This window comes from Ipomoea nil, unplaced genomic scaffold, assembly GCF_001879475.1.
Source record: "Ipomoea nil cultivar Tokyo-kokei standard unplaced genomic scaffold, Asagao_1.1 scaffold0418, whole genome shotgun sequence".
NCBI classification, from domain to species: Eukaryota; Viridiplantae; Streptophyta; class Magnoliopsida; order Solanales; family Convolvulaceae; genus Ipomoea; species Ipomoea nil.
The window spans coordinates 36,073-60,918 of NW_017616846.1; the positions used below are offsets into that span (position 1 = coordinate 36,073).

Sequence of the window (24,846 nt, forward strand, 5' to 3'; positions counted from 1 at the left end):
AAATATCGTAACCATATTATTTCAAATTTGATAATTATAATAACCTTTATTTAGATTAAATAGTAAAATTAGATAAAATTACACAGAGTTTTTTCAAAAATTATGTTAATTTACTACAATGAGCGGAACACATGAAAATAATGGTTTGATTTGTTTTTAAATAATGTTTAAAAAAGGACACCAAATAAAACAATACTTTGGTTGTTAGATAATTAATATTGAATTTGTCTCGTTTCCTATGGACAAACTTTATTTAAAGAGTGAATGAAAATAAAATACCTATTATTTTAAAAGTTTTGCTACTATACAGTGACAATGTGAGATTCTAATTCCACTAAAAATTTGAGAGATCATTAAGAGACCTTGGCCAATCAACAGTGATACAAATTCCTTGTGTACAATGTTATGACCAGAGATAATTTTGTAACAGATAAGAAACCTTTTTTTTTTTTTATATCATATTTTTAGTTCCTAACCGTATTTGAGTCGTGTGAAACTTCAATTTTATACGAGCGTATAAGAGCTCCAATAATAAGAATAAGAAAATTAAAAAAGAACATGAACAAGAGCAATATATTTAATTTCTCTATGTGGTTCTCATAATACATATACAATTACAATATATATATATATATATATATATATATATATATATATTACTAACACCTATAATGATTAGACTATTAAAATAATTCTAACTATACAAGGTAATGATTTATTCTAATATAACATAATTTTCTTCTACTAATATATAACCGTGTCTTTCTCCAAGAGCTGGCCCAAAATCACTTGTAGAAATCGAACTCAGGTTATTCCGAAATTCTCCCCCACAAAAAAAAAAAAATCATTTGTCACTTGAGCTACCCTATTAGATTATTACACATCTTAATTTATTATTTCCTTTCAAACTCCCCCAAATTAAGCAACCAATTATTTATTTCCTTTTATACTTATCACACAGAGTATACATGCGTGAGGTTGGAACATGGAGACTAACGAGACGACTCATAATTTACCTCATCTAGCAACTCTTAGGTAGGGATTCTAAAAGTTTAGAATTAGTCTGGTATAAGTTAATTGTGAAACTTAATATAAAGAAAAACAAAACAAAATGATGTTCGCATATTTTTTGGGGGTATTTGGCTCCCCCATCTCCATTATACATGAGTAGAATATAAAATAATATGGGACAATCTTACAATATCAGTCAAGTTAATTAGACTGCTAAACTTTATTACAAATTTAACTCATAATGTTGAATTGTATTTTCCCTTCAAATTTCTGCATATGTTAATAGGTCTTCCTAAAATCATACTTTTTTTTTTTTAATATTCTAAAATGATATTTCTTTCTTCCAACACAGTTTTAATTTTCTCTTAAGTCTTAAGCTACATATTTATGAAAACGCCATGTCAATTTCCATTTAAATATATATCTCATGCCAATTTTTTTGCTATAAACGAACAAAATTCATTCTCATTTCACCATTAAATTTAAAACAAATTATTTAATATTTTGTTTGGATTGAATGAAGGAAAACTAGACTGTTTAAGCCACACAAACCAAATTAAGAAAAAAAATGTATATTAGACTACAACTTGATAGCAGAACGTTTAAAATCCGACGATAGCCTAAAACCTCTTGGCCGCTGCCTTTACTTGTGGCTCAGAACGACCATAACTATAAACCAGACAAGATAACGAAAACCCAAACAAACTTCAATTCCTTTACACACTTTCGAATGGCAACCGCGAATTTTTGCCGCCCCAAATTCACTCTCTCATCCTATCATCTTCCGCTCCACCAACACCAGCACCGCCGCCTCCACCACAGCACCACCAACCTCAACTTCACCTACTTCTCAAACCACAGGAGGAAACACAATGCTCACTCAACGCGCCGCCGTAACTTCCGCGTCCACTGCCAGGCCACAGCCACTGACCTCGAACTCGCCGCCCGCGCCGGCAAAGACCGTCTCTCGAAGGTCCGCCATTTTACCAATTAGTTGTTGTTGTTGTTATTGTTTTGTAATTGTAATGAATTTGTTTGTAGGTTCCTATATCAAATATAAGGAATTTCTGCATAATAGCGCATATTGATCATGGGAAATCGACGCTAGCGGATAAGTTGCTGCAGCTGACAGGGACAGTGGAGAGCCGAGATATGAAGGAACAGTTCCTTGATAACATGGATTTGGAGCGAGAAAGAGGCATCACTATCAAATTACAGGTTCATATAATCATATAATTCTCCCATTTGTGGGAGGGAAGAAAATTCCTTTACATGTAATTGCATTAGTGTTTTAGAAAAAAAATGTTCAAGGGAATATGAACTTGGTAATTGGTATACTGTGAACCCGGGCTAATGTAGTTATGTGAGCCTTGATGAACATTGTTTACAAGTATAATGAATGTATTTTTTAAAAAGAATAAACTTTATAGTGATGAATAATGATCACAGTTGGTATTATCTAAACCCTTGTTGATGTTGTTATGCGAGTCTTGACGGACATTATTTATAGTTGTAATGGACTAATGGATATGTATTTTTAAGGCAATGAATATTGGTTGCAGTTTAATTAAACAGCTTTTTGGCTTACCATGGTTGGTGAGCCTAGGCTCATGTTGTAATCTGCAGCAGACATGGTTCCTTCTGTGCGTGTTATATGAAGGTTTTCCAGACTGTAAATAATTTTAGTAATTGTTGAATTATGTGAAGAAAGAGAAACAAAGTAATGATGAAGCAGTGGGTTGAGATAAGGGATATCTTTTTTTTTTTTTTTTTTGGTTTGGGGGCATGGGGGTTTGGAAGAGACAAGCCATGGTGTGGCTATTCTCCGTTGGTTTATGAGTACTTTGGATATATATACAAACTGCCTTTAGAAACTCTAAAGAATAAGTTATAACTTTTAACTTAGAGTTGAGTTTTTGTATGGACTACAAAATGTCATGCATATGATCATGGCTTTGCACCATGTGAAAGATACTTCCATTGCTATTCCTAGAATCATTCTCAAACATAGGAGATGAATTAATTTTTAACTCTTGTTGCAGGCTTCTCGGATGCGTTACATGTATAATGGGGAGCCATATTGCCTGAATCTTATTGACACTCCAGGTCATGTAGATTTCTCATATGAGGTATGTGGCTGACTGTGCCTTGCTAGTTGGTGACTTGCCATGGTATTTATCTTCAAGTTTCAATGTTGCATTGATGTTTGTTGATGATTTATCCCCTTAATAATGGTGAGTGGTAGGAACTTTAGGCAATCAAAAGAGGGTTGCCTGGTGCCTCTTTTTTTAATTTTTTTTTTTTTTTTTTTACATATATCCTGCACTCTGCTCTACATCTCCCATAATGACCATTAACCCATTCCCTTGGTAATATAAATGGCAATATTGGCAGACACAAAATATTGTCTCAACGCTCATTGTCTGGCTGTCTGCACAAGTTTGTGTTGTTTTGTTTTCATGTAGAAATCTTTATAAATTTGAATTCCTGTTTTAAAGTTCAAAATGTGTATTTTTTTTCCTTTTATTTTATATGAATTTGACAATAATTTCAGGTTTCTCGCTCCCTTGCAGCCTGTGAAGGTGCACTCCTTGTTGTAGATGCTTCTCAGGTATAATCTTTTCCTCTTTATGCTTGGTATCTTCTTAATTGATAATTTATCATCTGGAGAGGTGTTGCTCACTTCGTGAACTATGATGCTTATTATTGCTATTAAGTGCCACAGTTATTTCATTCTAGTTATCATTCCCATATGTGTTTCTTGCAGCAATTGATTTTGAAGTTGGATTATACTGTGTAGGGTGTGGAAGCTCAGACTCTGGCTAATGTTTATTTGGCGTTGGAAAACAATCTTGAGATTATACCGGTATGTTGACAGAACTCCATGGTTTGTTATTGGATTAATTTGACTGAATACACTTCTAAGCAAATAATTATTTGAGATGCTTCACCTTTACTATTGTATGGCTCTATAATTTTGTCATGTTCTGGGAAAAGTCCACCAACAGTTGGTCAAGTTCACCAGACTTTTAAGTGCCTTTTTGTAGGTTATTTAACAGCTGTATATATAAGTATAGGCTTGGTGTCAGAATGAAATAAAATGTCAGAAGGCAATTACATTTTTGTAGCATATCAAGAAAAGTACTTAATAATTATTCTTAGATTCATGATTTATAATTCAACTGCACAATTTAATCAACTTACCAAATGTACAATGAGGTTCTGAAAATTTTAAAAATTTGTAACACAAAACTTTGCTGATGGAGTGGGGTTCTGAGCAGTATTTTTTAATATAAATATATGGCCTATTTCTTTTAAGGGGAATATAATCTGAACTGGAAAACTGCCCCTTTATATACAGAGAAGCTAATCACTAATAAGAGACAGATATGGACATATCAGAAACACAAAGTGACAAGAAAGTAGTAATATTGCACATTGCGAAAATAAGATATCACATTACAGCAAATACAGGATCTTTAATATTAATTTGTGATCATATATGATAGTCACCTTTATTTCTTCTATCCAAATAAAAAATAGATCAAACTTTAGGGATTAGTTTATACCTTTTAGGATTGCATTGGGGAATAATTAAATAGCCCAATCACTTGATCTTCTAAATGAGTTAGACCAATTCTACATGTAACCAAAGTAGACAAATCTTGGAATGGACCAACACAATAAAATTGAGTCAATCCCTAATTTTCCAAAAACTCATATTTTAACTCAAAAACACGTTGGAGTATTGTTGGCATCATGTTAGAGAGCATGTTGAGATGTGGTGGAAACAATGAAAATTTTCAAGACAATTGTTGTGCATGGTGCTATTCATTCGTTATGTGCACTGCTCATTGTGTCCTGCTCACTTTCTTTATACTTCCAGTTTCATAATATATATTGTCTGTTCAGTGTGCCATTCTTCATTTTTGTTAATTTGAATTGAGTGATGCATTCTGCAGGTTTTGAACAAGATTGATCTTCCAGGTGCTGAACCAAGCCGTGTTTCTCAAGAAATAGAAGAGGTTGGTGTGTAAAGATAAGGAGAATAGAATACTATTGTTTCAGTAAGTTGATAGTAGGATCCTACATGCGTATCAAATGAACACAATTATAATCAGGATTCACATTAGCATAATTCCTCTGAATATCTGCAGCCTTGATATTATGCTCTAGATTGGGGATTTCAGTTAGAGTTCCATTATTTTATTACTCCGTATTATTGTTGTTATCATTATTGCTACTGTTTCGGTTATGGATCTTGCAAAGTTGCAATTGGACTTCATATTATTTTTTATTGTTGTTCTTTCTTTCTTTGAATGATCTTTGCAACCTTTCTGTTAAATTATGATACCGGTATGATTCCTGTTGTTGAAATTGATTATGACTGACTAAGCAGTCTAAGCAAACAAGTTATTGAACATTAACACCACTAGAATCTTACAGTTTTAACCAGCTTAGCTTATCTTCATTCCTAGATTGTTGGGTTGGACTGTAGCGATGCAATCCTCTGCTCAGCAAAGGTTAGTTCTATTTTATTGTTTTGCCATTATTTTGATCTATCAAGGGAAAACTTGTCACATTCAATTTCATAGAAAGAGGGATGAGACTGATCATATGAGATAATGCTACAGGAAAACTATTGCACTTCTCTTGTTCTCTCTCTATTTAAAAAAAAAAAAAGAAGATGTAGTGCATGCTCCATTTATATGATTGAGCCCATTTTTGACATGGTATTCCTTTCTCTAGGAAGGAATTGGTATTACTGAAATACTAAATGCAATTGTTCAAAAGATTCCACCACCTCAGAATACTGCTGGAAGGCCTTTGAGGGCACTTATTTTTGATAGGTATCTGATTTTGGTACCACATAAAAGTACAGGAATTCATTTGTTTGATAACTTGCATATTTGGTTTACAACATTTTCATTTAGCAAGAATCAATGTTGCTTTATTTTTTTAAAGCATGAAATTAAAGATTGATGAGAATACTCTTATTTATTTAAAGAATAAAGAAAGAAAAATGGATAAAGGAGCATGTAAGGAGGAAAAGAAAAATGGAGGAGTGTATAAGGAGGCTTTTAAATAATTTTTTTTTGTCAGCAAGTGAACAGATTACAATTATGAAATTAGCAAAGCATGTTTGGGAGTATTAGGAACTCTTAGTCCTTGCAGTCAATTTGCATGTAACGAAGACTTTGGCCCAACACACTGTCTATAACCATGTCTGTGAAAATGTTCGCTGACAGATTGCTGGTAATCACCAACTACTGGATCACTAATACTGGATCACTAATAGTTTGTGTCTATTATTGGAACTGGTCTGTGAAGCATATTGAGTTTCTGAATGAAAAAAAAAAGAAGTAAAAAACTGCTTATTTTCAATTGTGTGCACATCTTGTAATTCATTCCATTTAAAGCACTTTGGCGTCAAGCTCTTAATTGTCAAACAAACCAGATGCATAAAGTGAATTGCTTGCTTTAATTTTTGTTCTCCATGTTTAAATTCTATAATATTAGTTGACTGTCATTTAAACTACTCATACGGACATCACTACTAGACTGCTGGACAGATTGTCCTTCTTACTAACATCTTTAACCATGTAGTGGGCAATAAATTATGCAGTTCTCTAAAATTACATCTGGTGTGGTGCATGTAATAAATGAGATAGATGGCATCAATTAGTTGTGACAGCAGCTCTTTGCCTTCAAATCTGTTTCCCATAGAAGCATCCATCCTTGTTTGTTAAAGAAACATTATATCATTTCAAGAACTATAACTGTCACTGTAATTCACATCTCTGAAATGAGAACTATTCTTAGAGCTGCTTCTCACACTATTTTGTATATCTTCTCCTATAGTCCTATGTTCATGTGTATCTTTCAATTTCTCTTGACACCTTGTTGTTTGTCTTTTTTCATGCCTTAACTGGCTGATTTTGTACCTTGGACTTATTATAAATTTCCACTAATTTTATTGTCCATATGTCTTTCTGCAGTTATTATGATCCATACCGAGGTGTTATTGTATATTTCCGAGTCATTGATGGGACAATTAAAAAAGGTGACAGAATACTCTTCATGGCCAGTGGGAAGGTAGAGTGCATCGGGCTTCATATATTATCTTGATTGTAAATTAGTATATTCACAGGAAATAATATCCTCATGTATTGATGTAGTTGCAATTTTTATATACTTTAACTCAAATGATGAAATCAAACTAGTTACCTCAAGCGATTAGTGATGATAGACTATTTGAAAATTTTGTTTTCTATTTTATCATTTTCTAATTTCTAGCAAATTTATTCTTGAAATTCTTGGTGCTGATTCTTCTCTGTGTATCTGTAAAATGCAGGATTATATTGTTGATGAAATAGGAGTTTTATCTCCCAATCAGATGCAAGTAAAGGAGCTTTATGCTGGAGAGGTAGGATTGCCTCAAAATTTGTTGTAGGTGTTGTGTGGACTTTTCTTCCCCATGTTACTAGTAATGTACTTAAATAGCTAAAATCCAGGTGGGTTACGTCTCTGCTTCAATAAGATCTGTGGCAGATGCAAGGGTGGGTGACACCATTACACACTACGGTAGAAGTGCAGAACAATCTCTGCCTGGATACAAGGAGGCTACGCCAATGGTGTTCTGTGGCTTGTTTCCTGTTGATGCAGACCAGTATTTTCTGCTCTTGCTCTTTTTTCTTTAATACAGTTAAATGATCCAAATTAAGTAATGGTGTTGGGTTGGCACTATTATTGCTTTTCGTGATCTTATACTACTACAGGTTTGCTGAACTGCGTGATGCATTAGAGAAATTGCAGCTCAATGATGCTGCATTGAAGGTAAATATAGAGCTGACATTATTAATAAATGTTGCAGACAATAGTCTACATTTTCTTAAAATACATTATTGATAAGGATTTCTTCATCTATACCCTGTGTAACAGTTTGAGCCTGAGAGCTCTAGTGCCATGGGTTTTGGCTTTAGATGTGGATTTTTGGGTCTTCTTCACATGGAAATTGTTCAGGTGAGAACACTGCCATCTATAATGTTGGTGATGATATTGTGTTTTACCTAATATCTTATGTTGTAACACTGCCTATGATATACTTTGTCACAGGAAAGGCTTGAGCGTGAGTACAACTTGTCACTAATAACTACTGCACCAAGTGTTGTTTACCAAGTCAACTGTCTAACTGGTGATACTGTAATATCTGCTTATCCTGAAAGCTTTTTAGTTTGAGTTATTTTGCATCCTCCTGACTATTATAGAATAGCAGTAGACATAGTAAAGAATGTTTTTCAGCAGTACAGCACTAGCTGTAGATATGAATTTTCAGAATGAATATGTGAATCTCCCAATCACTTAAACAGTCTCCTAAAACAAAATTATTAGGCTTGATAGAAATTAAACAAAAATATGATAAGTTCTTCAAGAAAGGACATGAGATTAATTTTCACCCATTGTGGAAGTTCTTGCCAGTTTGTACACAATCAAGTCCAGCTGACATAGTTAAAAAGATCTTTTTTTTTTTTTTTTTTTTTTTTTTTTTTTTTTTTTTTTTTTTTTTTTAATGCTTTAAACTGTATAGTTTAAAGGTTTTGTTTATTAGATCCAACCGGAAAGCGGAAAGACTATGTTACATCTCATGCTAAGGAGACTGAAGAAAAAAATAATAGTGTAAAAAAGTGACACTTATTGTAATGCTGATTACTGGATTTCTAATTGCTTAAGAGTTTCAAATACTAACATTTTTTGGCCACGTGCGAGGGAAATGGAGATTTAATTTTAGACTTCCCTAGAGTCACAAAATTATACCACCGAACTATAAGGTCTTTGGCACTAATTACCTTGAGTTGAGTGTCATGGTGGGGAGTTTGCTTCATATTATCCTGTTGTTTGTTTTGCAACTTCTGGATCTGCATAGACTTTTTGTTACAATTCTCAAAATGTCATGAAGTACTTCATTTCTATGCCGTGTCTTATTTAACATGCAATCTTATCATATCTTATCTTAGGTTGAGTGTTCAAATCCATCTTTGCTCCCAGAACCTGGAAAAAGAAAGTCAATTGAGGAACCATATGTCAAGGTTGCTCATTCAGTTTGTAAAATTTGTAATCATGCAATCTCTCTTGTGACTTAACCAAAATGCCTTAGTCATCTTCTCCACTATAGATTGAGATGCTCACTCCAAAAGAATACATTGGTGCACTAATGGAGCTTGCTCAAGACAGAAGAGGAGAGTTCAAAGAAATGAAATTTATTGCTGAAAATAGAGCTTCAATTATATATGAATTGCCACTTGCTGAGGTATTCCAATGGGGTTAGTCAGCCTGTTGTGTTTTCTAAAGTTTTCAGTGGTAAATAAGCCCCCCTCCCCCCCCCCCCCCCCCCCCAGCCCAAACACACACACCAAAGAAAAAAGAAAAGAAAAAAACCAAATCCGACTTCAAACTGCTTTTTTCTTCAGTACATACAGCTATAGCGTATCAATTTCTTTTATAGATGGTTGGTGATTTCTTTGATCAACTGAAATCAAGAAGCAAAGGTTATGCTAGCATGGAGTACAATTTTATTGGGTGAGTTCATCTGTTATTATGATTTATTCTCTTGATGCTTTTTTTCTGTTGCAAAGTAAGGTTATTCTTTGTAAGGTATTGGCTTTAATAAAGTATGGAGTACAACTGACTTCTTTATGACTATAACTACATAAAAGATAAATGCCTATGATTTGCACAGTATTGGGGAAAAAACATTACCCAATCTTACCTCCGTTTTCTAAGATTGTTTCTATGACTAAACCCTTTAGTCAGTATGAAGAGTGCTTTTGATACCAATTCAGACTTCATTCTCTTTTTTTTTTCTTCGTTCTTATTGCCAGATACAAAGAAAGTGATTTGATAAAGCTTGATATTCTTATTAATGGTGACCCTGTGGAACCTTTGTCAACTATTGTGCACAAGGACAAGGTACAAAAGCTGAAAATATATTCTGAGACTTTAGCTTAATGGTTACCTATTGATTGCTGCAAATATATTCCTTCTACATTTCAGGCATATGGAGTGGGAAGGGCCTTGACTCAAAAGCTGAAAGAACTAATACCTAGACAAATGTTTAAAGTTCCAATCCAGGTAAAAACAGCACTTGACCTTTTTCATTTGCTTGTGGAACAAGAGTGGAAATTTGACTTTGCATTGCCTTTACTAAAATTTGCTGCTTTCCTTCGGTGTAAGGCAAAATCATGTAGGCCATCTATCATGCTTATATGTGTCAAAGGAAGCAACTCCTGACAAAATAAATTATGCCCAGGAACTTCATGAAACAAGCATAGTCTTTTTTGTGATCAATCTAGAATGAATAGGTCCTGTGCAATTCTTATACAGTTATCGGGGTGAATGTGAGATTCCTGTCTCTAGGTTATTGTGAAAATGTTACTACTAAATTAGGATAAAAGATCCAAGAAACTTACTCCCGACCAGCAGAAAGACATGGTAATTGGGTGATATAAGGTGCTCATCTCAACCCACTTATATACTGCCAAGATAAATCTTAGGTTCTCAATTTAATCTAGTCATAAATGTAGCAATTAAGCCAGCCATTATTAAGGCTAAGATTCCCAGCTTGCCAAATAAAGACACCGAGCCTGTGCTATCATATAATTGAAGCTATCTACTTTTATCAGCACTTTCATTTTCTTGGGAACTTTACGTAGGGATCCTCTAGAATGAGTCAGAACTTTCTAAAAGTTTAGTGTGCCTGTATTGAAGGCATAGCCAATTAGCCATACATGCTAATGGTACCTGAGTCATGGTTCCTACTGAAATGCTACACTATGTGGAAAGGTTTTATTTTGTGCATTAAAAATCTTGTCCATGTTGTATCTTTTCATCTTTTTGCTTACGATCTAGTAATTCACCATGTTCTTCGGTATTTCATGGCAGGCATGCATAGGCTCCAAAGTCATTGCCAGTGAGGCTTTGTCTGCTATCAGGAAGGATGTTCTTGCCAAGTGCTATGGTAAAATAGTTTATAGGAACATTCCTTGGAGCATTTGAAAGATGCTTCATAAAGATCAATTTTCCTCAAAAGAAATGAGTTTCTTTGGCATTATATGACTAAAATTAGTTAATAGCATTTTTGTGTGATTTCCAATTTTGCATGAGATATTTGACATCTTTTAGAATTCTCTTTCTTCAATACTTATTATCCTTAGTTTTATCAGGAACTTGCTAGATAGTATGTATGAATAATCTATAATCTATGGGTAATTTTACATTGTAATTCAACAATACTCTATGCTTTGCACTCATTTCTAAGATTCTAAATGCTTATGGTTTATTTGTTTTTCTAGGTGGTGACATTTCAAGAAAAAAGAAGTTGCTTAAGAAACAGGTAATTTCTTTTGCTTTTTGCTGTTAATTTACTTTTTGACATATTTTCTCTCTCATTAAGTTTAAACCATACCAACCTTATTACAACTACTAATAGGTGGCAAATTAGCTGCTAAAGAAATCTCAAATATAATGCAGAACAAGAACACTCCCTTCGTTTTTATGTCTCCTTTCTTTTTGAAGTTCAAAGATTTCTTTTTGAATAGTGATATCATGTTGTCTTCAAAGTAAAATAACATGGAAGACATCATTCCAAGCTATTTTACATACATTCATATTTCAAAGCTTTAAACCTTTGAAATTTTACTGCACACATTACTTTTAGACCCATGGAGTATGATCCTACATTCCTACCCAATCTCATAATGAGGGTTTCATTTTTTATTTTATAATCTCTGAATCATGCTTGACATTGCTATCACTAACAGGCCGAGGGGAAGAAAAGAATGAAGTCAATTGGTAAAGTTGATGTACCTCAGGAAGCATTTATGGCAGTTCTCAAACTTGAGAAAGAGGTCCTATGATTGCATCAGTGCAGCGGAGGGCGATGTAGAATCAGTGCCCATCTTCTTGTAAAATTCTTTTTTCTTCATATTTTTTCGACACAACCAAATTGTAAAAGGCATCAGATATCTTCTTGGTGATCAAGCAAAGATTCATGTACATCATATGGCAGGCTTCATGGATTGGAAATTTGATGTAAATACAAACAGCATTTTTGTAACTGAAATGTTTTTCATCCTAATCTGAAATTGAAGCAAGAAACCCTCATTATCTTTCCCAACACCTTACACTACTGTAATTACATCATAACATCATTATGTTTCTTATTCACCATAAAATGCTAAAATACAAGAGAGTAACAGCATTATGTTGAAAACAAAAAAGGCATCAGAACACCCTCTTTGTGGTCTTTTGCCGGCTAGGGTCACAAGACGAGTTTACCCTAGTACATACCCTCAGGTAGTGGCTGCAGGTTTCTCTTGTCACCCCACCCCCAAAAATAGCATCAAAACAGCAAGTAAATAGATGCAATCTCAAGGATTGGTAAAGGGTTGCTCTTGAAAAACAAAAGTTTCTAAATGGGTTTGGGTTGAGGTAATTCCACATGTCCTATAAATCAATGGAATGCAGTAAACAGATATAGTGAACCTCCGTGCCAGAGGGCCATTGCCAGCAATTTTGTACTTTGTTTATTGGCACAAGAAATTCTTACCTGAAAACAAGAGAATGGGTGAGTCATTTACTTCGTAGTTATGTTACGCCATAGTAAATTATTGATAAGGGCAATACAGAGGTATACAAACCTATACAACCAGAGGAAGACAGGATGAATCAGGGGAGCAAAAGAATGCATATTGATGTTGATCAACGTCAAAGGAATGAAGAACCTCTTCCAAGACTTTTCGCGTATCTGGGTCCAGTGGATTTTCTAATCCATCAGAGTGAGTAATATTCAAAAGATACAGCTTCTTAGATAACACAAAAGCAGCAGAAAACACCCTCTTCATTCCCCCCCTGGAGCTATCCACTTTGTACTCAAACTCGTAAACTTCAATGCCTCCCTTCCCTAACCTCTCAGATACTGCAACCAATTCAGCACCTACGGTGCTTTCCTGGTGGAGAATGGCATAAATTAAGCGACACTAAAGCACAAATCAAGATTTAGCTGCAGATAAAAAAGATGGAGCACAGAGATGTGGAGGAGATCGCTCAAGGCAACTTAAAATGGCAGCATACAACCTCGTTGATCAATGCTATTGCAAAATTGTTTCCACACATTCAATAGATCTTATTTTCTGATAACATTAGCTGATTGTAGAAAAATGTTTGGTAAATTAGCTCTTAGATGATAGCTGATTACATGCAAAATGACTTTCTGAAAAAGCTGATCGAAAAAGCTACTTTGAACAACTTTTTGAATTTTAGTATTTTAGAGCAATAAGTTGTTACAAAAAGCTAATTAATCAAACACTCATATGATTGTTTAACCAAGTCAAACAACTAATAATGGTCAAATAAGCCAAAATTGACTGATAAGCTAACTATGTTACCAAACAGGCCAAAGAGTCAAAGACTAGTTCTAGAGAAGGTGAGCATTGAGCACACAAGTGAACATTTGACACACTCACTTAAACACATGTTGAAAATGAATTAACCATTCATATCTAGATTTAAGCTTCTTTACAACCATATCATCCCTGCTTTTTACTACCAAATCATCTGCATTCTCTAACTGTTATGATGAATGGCAGTTATATCATATGAAACCACTCCTTATTTGTACAAGTTAACAGCCTAAAGAGCTTGTTAGATAAAAGATCACACAAATTAACCACAACCAAATCAGAAAGAAGGAACCAACCTTTCGGCGTTCGGCCTGGATGAGTTTTTCTGCCACAAACTGAGGAGTTCCAAATTGACTTAGGCCGGTGATCTTCACAGGGCTCACCACAACCCCAACATTGTTGGATCCCTTGCTCGAATCCTCAAAGAGAACAGTAGCTCCAGCTTTATCAACCTACCAAACTCACACATCTATCAAGTCAGATTATTTTACAATCTCAAACATCACTTGCAACCAGAACCAAAAATCCAAGTAAGTACAGAAGATATAAACCTTAATCCAAGAAGAGGGTCTGAGAAAAGTGAAACCATCTTTTGGGTCGGTGTACCTTTCGAGCTCCAACTCCTCTCTTCCTCCTCCTCCTTCAATGGCTTCAGAGCAGCTGGGTAGAAGCGAAGCAGCTAAAACGGAGATGCCCAGCAACCTTCTACTCAGAACAATCGACGCCAGCGCTTTCACGGAAACGGGAATCGAATTATGAGTCTCAATGCTGGTAGAAGAAATGGCAGAGAAATTGAAGAGACGTCTATGCCCAAAGGATTGCCCTTTTCCTCTCTTCTGGGTCTGCTGCTTATGTGGTGGAAATTGAGAGATGAAGAGCGTATACCCATATCCGCAAACTGACATTTGGGCAGCCCGATATATCAAACCTGCCATTAAACAACGAATTGGAGATTTGAAAAGAGAAACTCCCCTGTCTCTCAGGAGTCTGAGCTCTCAGTCTTTGACGTCTATCTCACATCCTCAACCTTGCTACTTTAAGTAATCAGAATGAACAAATTGCACTTTTGGTCATGTGAGTATTAGGGTACTGACAATTTGAGTACGTGACTTTTAAAATTCTCAATTTAAACCTTTAACTATGCAATTATTGGCAGATTTGGTCCTATCGGCCAAATCACCGGCCAATTTTCACCGGAAAAATATATATACCATTTTTAATTAGTTATAAATGGGGACAAAATAGTCATTTCGGTATTCTTCTTCCTTCCCCTTCCTTCTTCTTCGCCCTTCTTCTTCTTCCTTTGCAGCAATGGCCGAAAATTGCCACCTCCAAGCATCCATTAATTTATTTGCAATGACGGAAATAATTTGGATTATACAAGATTAATTAATTAATTAGTATCATTCTTTGTTCAGCTACTAGAAAATTAGGAAATAATTTGGTAAATCAGAAGCTCTGTTCGAACCCATTTCCTCTCCTGCAATTGAAGCCGCCGTCGGAGAATCAAATCCAGATCGACCACCGTTGGATGGATTTGGGCATGGCTGTGTTTATAAATTTGCACCTGCTGACCGGAATTGCAAAACTTGCCTCATGACCTCTAGACTACTCTGCTCAAAGATCCAATCCACTTGATCAATGTTTAAGAACTGATTGGCAAGAATAGACTGAACGCACAAAGACTCATATTTGAAGTAGCAGAAAAAAAAAAAAAAAAAAAAAAAAAAAAGCAAATCATTGGCCCCCATGAGCGGCATGCCCGGGAGAGACACCACGTTTCCGATTCCTTCGACGGGCGTCACCGATTCATCAGGCCTAGATCCAGATCACCCGCCGCCTCGTCGGATTCTTGCGAAGGCATCAAGATTGTCAACCTGGTTCATGGTTCTTCCACACGCTTCTAGAAGAAGGATTAGAACAACGCTGCAAAAGTTTAATTAAAAATCATAGCATGTAATTAAAAGTTTATCTCAAGATGATTAATTAAAAGTTGTTCACGAAGGTGGATTTGAGCAGAATAGTCCAGCAAGTGCAATTCCGGCCAGGAGGTAAAAGGGAGGAGAAGAAAGTGATATGAAATGACCATTTTGCCCCCATAAATAAACAATTTAAAAATCTTTACATTTTTCCGGCAACATTTGGCCGGCAATTTGGCCCGGAGGACCAAATCTGCCAATAATTGCATAGTTAAAGGTTTAAATTGGGAGTTTTGAAAGTCACGTACTCAAATTGTCAGTACCCTAATACTCACAGGACCAAAAGTGCAATTTGTTCAATCAGAATTCATAAATTAATAAAGTTTATATTCTAAATATATAAGGTAAATGCATTTTTCTCCATCAATTATTGTTGTTGTTGTTGTTTTTTTTTTTTTTTTTTTTTTTTTTTTTTTTTTTTTAAATCCAAGAGTTTAAATCACAATGCCTGAAATAATGGCTCAAAAAATAAAATACTAAGGCTCTATTAGTAACTTTTTTTTTTTGAAATTTTCATGGTGCTTCTATTAGTAAAATGCTGCAATAATGTCAGGTGGGGATAGATCCCAATACAAAATAGTAGGTTGCTGGAACGCAGCAGATGCTAACGCATGAGCTAAATAATTATCTGTTCTAGGAATGAAATTAAAAGAACAAGAATTAAACGAAGCTGCAATAGACCTACAGCTATCAAGGGCATAACCAACATACGAACGAACTGAAGATGAGGGTGCAGTAAGATATCGTTGCAACGATAGGCAATCTGTGTATAGATGTACTGACGTCTCACCCCGGTTTTTAAGCCATGATAACGCTTCTTTGCACGCAAGCGCCTCTGCCATGAGTGGTGAAAAACAAGTTGGAAGGGGGGCACTGAATGCTGCCACGTACCCGCCATCTGCATCGAGTAAGAGCGCCCCCACCGTTGCCACACCGGAGTCGTGGAGGTAGCCGGCATCCACGTGGCATATCCCGCGTAGTTGCGTCGCCGTGTTGTGGGGTTGTGCCATCGTGTGAGTATGTTGTTGCAGCTGTGCTACGGGCTGGGGCGGCAGCCGTGTGTTGCGCCAAGCTTCCACGGTTGCCGTGACCGTGGCGAGGAGTTTCGTGGGCCGTGGCATAACGGCATCCCATACCGCTCCATTCCGTGCTCTCCAAACATGATATAAGATTGCTGTTGCATATAACATTCTATTAGAGTCTAGAACATTTAGGAGCTCAGAGAACCAAATATGAAAAACATTCGTCACAATATTGGGGATTGGAAGGCTAGATCGTTCCCAAATGGCTTTCGCAAAATCACACTACACTAAGGCATGCATAGTATCCTCTTGAACATTTCCACACATAGCACAAATTGGGTCCACTTCCACTCTCTTTATAATCAAATTTGCAGTGGTTGGGAGGATATCACTAATTGCTCTCCATAGAAAAGTTTTCCATTTGGGTGGGATTTTAGGCTCCACAGGGCGAGCCATTTATCAAAAGATCCATTATTAGGCTCATAATTTCCCACAATGCGTCTGTACCCATTCTTGACCGAATAGGTTCCTTTTGGGTCCCCGTGCCAATACCATGAATCGTCATATCCTGGGGAAATAGGTATCTTCTCTATATTCTCCACATCTATAGGTTGGAACAAATCAGTGAGAATTGAGTGATCCCACGTACCAGTATCCTGATCAATCAACCCCACAACTTTCCCATCTGCTAATTGCACAGGCATGTCCGTTTGTATCATAGGTTCCTGTTCATCCTGTATCCATGGATGTGCCCATATTGATGTGTCGTTACCATTCCCAATCCTGCGCCTGACACCACTACAAATCAGGCTCTTTGCTGCCATAATGCTTCGCCAGCAAAAGCTAGGATTATTTCCCACTTCTGCCTCATAAAACGAATCCCTGGGGTAATATCTGGCTTTATAAACCGTTGCAACCAAAGATTCTGGCTTGGTAAGTAAGCGCCATGCTTGTTTCCCTAACATGGCCAAATTGAACGCCCTCAGATCTTTGAAGCCCAGTCCGCCAAGCTTCTTTGGGATACACAATTTGTCCCATGCTTTCCAATGTATTCCTTGACTATTGCCAGTTCCCCACCAATAGCGGTTCATAACTCTCTCAATTGCCGTACACATAGTGGCTCTATTAGTAACTTAGTAAGTCATTAAGCCAGGAATAATATTGTACTGGTGGAGAATCGAATCATTGTGCTTGAGAGTTAGGACCACAAACTTGATTTAGGAGGGACGTAGTAAATAGACAAGTGATGTCCTAATTAAGAAACAAGGGTGGCTTTTTATAGTGATGAAAACCTTTCCACGTCTTGCCGAGTGTATGAATCTGAGTTACTTAATTCCCTTGCTCACCATCCACATATCTCTTTTCTCTCTTGCCTTTTACAACACACGCTCAAAATGTTGAAAAAATCACTAGGCGCCCTCTAGGCGCTTGGGGATCGCCTAGGAGGCCGACCGCCTAGCGACTAGACGCCGATTAATCGGCGCCTAGGCGCGATTTTTGCAACACTGCACGCTCATGCCCCATGTCGCTAGCACACTCCCTCTTCTCCCCCTCGCCTCTTGTGTACGTGTGTCTGCATATGCCCATGCGCACCTTTGTACGCCCATGCATACCCCCATTTCTCTACTTCTTTATGCCCCATTCCTCTGCCGTACACCTTCCGCTATGCCCCTCGACAGGGTGGGGATGTTGGGGGCACTTGGCCCTTGCTAGCCAGCCAGTAGTCGATCAGAGACAGTTCTACCCCCCACGACGGTAACCCGTACTTCCTTCTCCTCACTTGGGCCGACAAGGCCTTCCCTACTCGCACCTTTAGGTTGTCATGCTTCCTTCACCCCTGCCCCCCTTCCTTCTCATTGCTTTAGGCCACCATGCCTCCTTCACCCCATTGCCTTGGGTAGCCATGTCTCCATCACCCTCATTGCCTTGGACCATGTCTTCTTCACCTCTCATCGCCTTGGACAGCCATGTCTCCATCACCCCCATTGCCTTGGACCATGCATGCCTTCTTCACCTCCCATCGCCTTGGGCAACTAGGTCTTCTTTACTACTTCCTTAGGCCACCATGCATTTCTTACTACCTCCTTCGGGTACCACACCTTCTTTACCATCTCCTTGGGCCACCATACCTTCCTTACCACCTCTTTGGACCACATGCCTTCCTTAATTCCTTACCACCTCTTTGAGCCGCCATGCATCCTTCACCCCCAATTGTCTTGGGTTGTCATGCCTCCTTCACCTCTTTAACCCAAAAAGACCCCTTATTGAAATAAAACCTTCCTAATAAAATAGACCCCCAAGTCTCATGACACCATCAATATTGTAAAAAAGTAAAATTAACAACACTCTTCATTGTTTTTTTATTTCAAAAAAAAAAAAAAGAAAAGAAAAAACACTCTTCGTTAAAATGGAATTTGTCACTAAACTATGAGTATGAGCCCATTGCAAAATCAGAACATTGCTTTTAAAATTTTTTTTGCCCAAACCATGACATGATTTGTTGGGCCATTGGGCCTATATTGCATTCCAAGACTACCAAATGAGAATTAGAACTCACTCTATTTTTTTTAAAGTTTTAAAAAATTATGAGTAACTTAGACTGATTTATGTAGTGCTTATAATTCTTTATATTATTTATTATAATTTTTTGCAATAGAGTAAGCCAACCACTTTATATTGTTCAACCCTAACTGATGTGGTCTACACATGTTACGTTACTGATGATAATTTGATCCAATATTTAAGACTTATTCAAATTTACATTTATGAGTTACTCTGTAATTTTAATGATATAATTAAATGTTGTGTTTGTATTATTTAGCATTAGAGCCACATCAGTGAAACAAATATGCACTTGCATATTGTTGACGTAAACCTAATTACACACCAATAATCACTCAATTCAAACACCATATCTAACAAAATATATATATATATATATATATATATATATATATATATAAATTTAATCGTCAATCATTTCGAATATAAAATGAATGTAATAAAGCTGTCGTTTTGAAAAATAAATAAACAAAAAGGGAATTTACAGGAAGGTAAATGGAATTGAAGCATGTGCTCCATCTCAACTAAAAGCCTAAGCTGATAGTTGGATACACATTAATGGTTATATGCTCACACGCCCCCTCACGTGTGCAGTGGGTTCCAAGCAACACGTGGACCGGTAAACCGTAATACCTGGCTCTGATACCAAATTGAAGCATGTGCTCCATCTCAACTAAAAGCCTAAGCTGATAGTTGGATACACATTAATGGTTATATGCTCACAAATGGAAGCATGCAAAAGCAAATTTGGTACGTTGTATATTACAGTCAACTATAAGTTGGATGGTTTTGAAAGGGGTGTATACTTTTTCAATATTGGTTTAATTAAGTCAGCCACTGGGACCTATGGATTTATATGCGGAGACATGTTGTCGCAATACACCCCTTGTGGTTGCTTTCAACTCGTTTTCTTGTTTTACAAGAAAATCTTATTATCACTTATTGTATTTGTAATATTATTTTTAAAGAAGAAAAACTTTTGACTGACTTTGTTTGAGATATGGACGATAGTAACCTTTAATTATTTTTAGTTTTGGCCCCGGTTGATAAAAAATTATCTTATAGGCTAACTTTGACTTATTTGACCACTATTAATTATTTGATTTAGTTAAAATATCAATATAAATGTTTGGTTAATTAGCTTTTTGTAACTCTAAAATGCTAAAATTCAAAAAACTATCCCAAACAACTTTTTCATAAAAGAAATTATACCAAACAGCTAACAACTAATTTACCAAACACTTTTCTACAACCGCTAATGTTATCAACTAGTTATATTCTCTAATTAACACAATCAACTAACAGCCATTTACCAAACATGATTTATTTAGTTTAATTACAAATTCAAAAGGATATCAGGTCGAATAACAATAATATACACGTAGGAAATGCATGCATGCAAGTCAATATTTTATCCATAGAAGTTTCAGAATTTAATGTAAGTATATATGTAACAAAAGATGTGACATCAACTAGACAACTACTGTCATGGAATACGTTATCATGCTAATGTCAAAAGATGACATCAGCTGACTCCTCATTCCTCACATAAACCTCAAACCGCGTCCATACATTTTTTTGTCAACATTCCTTCATATATGCCATTGTCAAACACATGCATGGAACTTAAATTATAAGCTCGGAAATTAAATGATATATAACTTCCATGAAGTAAAACTTTCATCACATTTTGTAATTTTATTCATAGAAGATAAATGGATAAATTCAAATTATGAACAATTATTTTTCTTGGATGAATTAGGATATGTTGTAGGAGTTTAGATTTTTTTGTAAGCCTGCGAAATTATAAAAAAAAAAAAAAAAATTGGCAAGTTAGCATGCATTGCATCTCGCATACCAGTAACGCCCAGCGAATGAATGTAGTACATGCATTGGTGGCCATCTTGACTAACTTTTTTTTTAATCTTTTCCGTTCTCTCTCTTTATTTCCTACATGTTCTTGAGCAAAAAAAAAAAAAAAAAAAAAAAAAAAAAAAACTCCACAGTTGGAGATGCGAGTGTATAACATTACACAATAATAATTGAGATAAAATTGCTATTTATGACTCATTAAATTATGCTATTTTTTAAAATAATATAAAATTCTTATCATTTCCTACATATCTTGAAAAATTATAATATAATAAACTTTTTATTTTTGAATCTATAAGAATATATGATAAGAGAGTATATATAATATTACTTTAAAAATAATAGTCAAAAGACGATGAAATCCCAACGAAAGTTGAGAAGTAAACATGAAGGAAAGTCGTTGAGTTGACCACAAACCAATTGGGAGCCACTATTTTTGTTGAGTACTATAAACTCTGTTATAATGTAGTATATGTTCATAACTAGTTTCTTAACTTATTGAAGCACAAAGAGTCAATATCGATTCTCATGAGGCTCAAATTCATGATGACTTCTCATTTGGGAGAGTCACTTCATACCATTAGAAACATGATTTTTGTTTTTCTACTTACAAAGAAAATAATGTTTTTTTGTGTCTATATTAAATAAAAGAAGTATGCACAAAGATGCTAAACTATAAAATTATAGCTAAAAGTCCTAAAGAGGTCGTCATCAATTAGGTGAAACATGACTCGGATACATAGATGTCACGAGTTTTATTCTGGCTAACACCAACAAATTATAGTATTAACCATGGTTCATCTTGCATCATGGATGCACACCAAAATATTACGGAGTATCATATTTGGAGTTAAAAAAAATGGTGTATATGTTTAATTTTGAAGCGAATTTTAAGCATAAAATGACATTTAAGTGGTTATTTTGTGGTACAAATATATGTGAGATCCATTTTCAATTTAGGTCAGGTAAAAGTAGATTCGGGTATTTCGTAGTGAGACAAAAAGATGGATATATTGTACGCTCAAAACAGGTAATGTATAAATGAAAAATTGATTCTCAAAGTAGACACATTTGAATTGAAAAATAAAAGTGGAAAGACTTTGTAAAAACACTTGTCTCACAATGGTTTGGAAAGTGGGTTTGCACCACTATATATACAAAAACATTTTAGAGACATGTTAGTTTTATAACATAAATGTTTTCTCTCGTGCGCTTCAGATTTATTCGTACTCCCTTACCCCCACACACTCGTAGGGTCAAAGTGTTTGCAACACACTTTTATTGATTTTTTATTTTTTATTTTTTGATATATTATGTTTGCCCCCATACTAATTTTAAGCCCACATTGCTCAAAAATTGCTAGAGAAGGTAAAATTGCGAGTTGCTTTACCCCAGATTCCCAAGCCAAACTTTTATTGTTTTTTATATTTTTATTTAGTTTACAAAATTCACATTCAAACTTAAACTCACAAAAAGAAATTGTAAAAATTGTCTCATGCCATTAGATCAATTGATTCAATCAATCATTTTATGTATAGAGTGCACGTACGTATAAAAGTAGAATGACTTACAATTTACCTCATCATCATAGAATTTAATTTAGCATAAGCCATAAACTAAAGTTAGTCTATAGGTTAATTTTGACTTATTTGACCACTATTAGTTGTTTGACTTGGTTTAAAAATCAATATAAGTGTTTAGTTAATTAACTTTTTGTACTCCAAAATGTTAAAATTCAAAAAACTACTCAAAACAACTTTTTCAATTAACTTTTTTAGAAAAGAAATTATATCAAACAACTATCAGCCAATTTACTAAACATCTTTCTACAATCAACTAATGTTATCAATGTTATCAACTAGTTACACCATTTAATTAACCTAATCAGCTAATAGCTAACAGTCATTTACCAAACAGACTCTTAATATATATATCTAAAAAAAAATTGTAAAAATTGAGATTGGCTTAACGTGATGCTAAAGGTAGAATATGGAAGGGAGCAGGAAAGTAAACAGGTCAGTTGCGGGGTCTGCTGAATCCAAAAGAGATGACGGGAGCAGTGACGAAACCAAACCACCACACGGAGGAGGAGGATGGCGTAAGATGTCGCCGTCACCGGTCACCATCCGCCCTTCTCCGCCTTCATTCAACGACGCCACGACGGCGGTCATACATGTACAACACCATCCCAGCAAAGCAAAGCATTCAATTCATTCCCCACAACATAACCAACAAATTTTCATTTTTGACCAACACACAATCATTATTTTAATCAATCAGATAGATTATATTAAACTTTACTCACACTACTGTTTCTTCCACTGTATATACATACATACGCTTCTGCTTATAAATATCTGTTTTCCTCACATCTTTGCCTCAGTCCTTCCAGAAGCCTTCTGATCTTCTTCCTTTCACCATCACTGCTACTCATTACTCAACACAACAAAACCGAAAAGCAAAAAGCCAGGGAATTTAGACGATTCTGCACCTCAACAGAGGATATTCAAGGGATCCAGAAGAAAGATGAATATTGGTGGTGGAATCCAGAATAATCGCCGGCCTGAACTGGACTTTCTTCCGCCGGGGTTCAGATTCCACCCCACCGACGACGAACTGGTGCTTCACTATCTCTGCCGGAAGTGCGCTTCCCAGCCCATCTCCGTTCCCGTTATCGCCGAAATTGATCTCTACAAGTTTGCCCCATGGCAACTTCCCGGTAAACTGCTGCTACCCATTCCCGGTAAATTTGTTGGGTTCTGTTCTGTTCTGATACTAATTTTAATTTGATGCAGAGATGGCGTTGTACGGCGAAAAAGAATGGTACTTTTTCTCGCCGAGGGACCGGAAGTATCCCAACGGTTCGCGGCCGAACAGGGCAGCCGGGTTGGGTTACTGGAAGGCAACCGGAGCCGATAAGCTCGTCGGCAAGGCACAGGGGATAAAGAAAGCCCTAGTTTTCTACGCCGGAAAAGCTCCCAGAGGAATAAAGACCAACTGGATAATGCACGAGTACCGTCTCGCTAACGTCGACCGGTCCGCCGGCAAGGGACACAATCTGAGGGTACACACAACAATATTCATTCTATATAGCAAATGAATCTGTCGTTTTTCTTAAACCCGACTTATAATCTAATAATTTATGCATAATAATGCTACAGCTTGATGACTGGGTTCTATGCCGGATATACAACAAGAAAGGCATTCTTGAAAAGTATGAGAATGTCGTCGCCGGGGAAATCGCCGACGACCAGAAGCCCAAAATCACCGGATTTTCACCAAATGAGATGTTAGCGCCACCGCAGAGTGAGTACTTGCATTGGCACACAGACTCAAGCTCCTCCTCGGACCAAATGCTGTCTTCGCCGGACAAGGAAGTCCAGAGCGGTTCAGGATGGGATGACCTCGATTTTCAGCTGAACAATTTCATGGCAGCCTTCCCCGCCGGCGACCCATTCAATGAACACTTCAATTCTTTCCCAGACATGCTCTTTCCATCGCAGTAGTAGTCCTAAACACAAACATCTCCATTCTCCACAACAATTCGTTTAATTTAGCCAAGTATCACTCAATTCATTCTTTAATTTATAAACCAAAAATAATTCCTGATAGATACCCCAAGTAGGGTACCTTGTAAGAGTATACTCCGGTGGTCGGGATTCACAGTTTGACTTCAGAGAACATGAATCCAGTTGCTTGAATTGGACCCTGCTGAGGCATCCATTCGATAGGAAAGAGACAAGGTGGTTTGGAAGCTTTCCTAAGTCTTAATTTATTAATTTCTTCTTTCTTTGCTTTCAAAGGCACATAAATCTTGTATAAAGGTAGACAGATTGTAACATGTTTAAAATTCTATTCTATTGCAATTATTTTGTCAACTTTCGCTCCTAATTTTCCCTTTTTATTTTAAGGTTATATTGATTGGCCCGTTCAGCTATCCTG

General features: G+C 36.1%; 3 protein-coding genes across 4 annotated transcripts; 2 read left to right on the forward strand and 1 right to left on the reverse strand.

Annotated features, from left to right (window-relative positions):
- Positions 1–1,608: 1,608 nt before the first annotated feature.
- Positions 1,609–12,145, forward strand: LOC109172522 (translation factor GUF1 homolog, chloroplastic). The gene is made up of 22 exons (XM_019321679.1): positions 1,609–1,984; positions 2,053–2,229; positions 3,054–3,140; positions 3,566–3,622; positions 3,812–3,877; positions 4,974–5,036; positions 5,490–5,534; positions 5,761–5,861; positions 7,011–7,107; positions 7,367–7,438; positions 7,527–7,681; positions 7,791–7,848; positions 7,954–8,034; positions 8,128–8,214; positions 9,027–9,098; positions 9,185–9,319; positions 9,515–9,588; positions 9,891–9,978; positions 10,063–10,140; positions 10,951–11,026; positions 11,361–11,401; positions 11,829–12,145. The coding sequence occupies exons 1-22, from the start codon at positions 1,742–1,744 to the stop codon at positions 11,922–11,924; spliced, it is 2,049 nt and encodes a 682-aa protein (XP_019177224.1). The 5' UTR covers positions 1,609–1,741; the 3' UTR covers positions 11,925–12,145.
- LOC109172525 (psbP domain-containing protein 2, chloroplastic) lies at positions 11,982–14,501 on the reverse strand. Of its 2 annotated transcripts, none has more exons than XM_019321684.1 (4): positions 14,021–14,501; positions 13,766–13,921; positions 12,708–13,016; positions 11,982–12,146 (listed from the first exon to the last, which is right to left on the reverse strand). In XM_019321684.1, the coding sequence occupies exons 1-3, from the start codon at positions 14,402–14,404 to the stop codon at positions 12,708–12,710; spliced, it is 849 nt and encodes a 282-aa protein (XP_019177229.1). In that variant the 5' UTR covers positions 14,405–14,501; the 3' UTR covers positions 11,982–12,146. The 2 variants fall into 2 exon arrangements, with proteins under 2 accessions (XP_019177229.1, XP_019177228.1); XM_019321683.1 differs by having other exon boundaries at positions 12,101–12,616.
- Positions 14,502–23,274: 8,773 nt separating this feature from the next.
- LOC109172527 (NAC transcription factor 32-like) lies at positions 23,275–24,791 on the forward strand. Its single transcript, XM_019321685.1, has 3 exons — positions 23,275–23,623; positions 23,700–23,968; positions 24,066–24,791. Exons 1-3 carry the CDS (start codon positions 23,431–23,433, stop codon positions 24,408–24,410), a joined length of 807 nt encoding a protein of 268 aa, XP_019177230.1. The 5' UTR covers positions 23,275–23,430; the 3' UTR covers positions 24,411–24,791.
- The last annotated feature ends 55 nt before the right edge of the window (positions 24,792–24,846 follow it).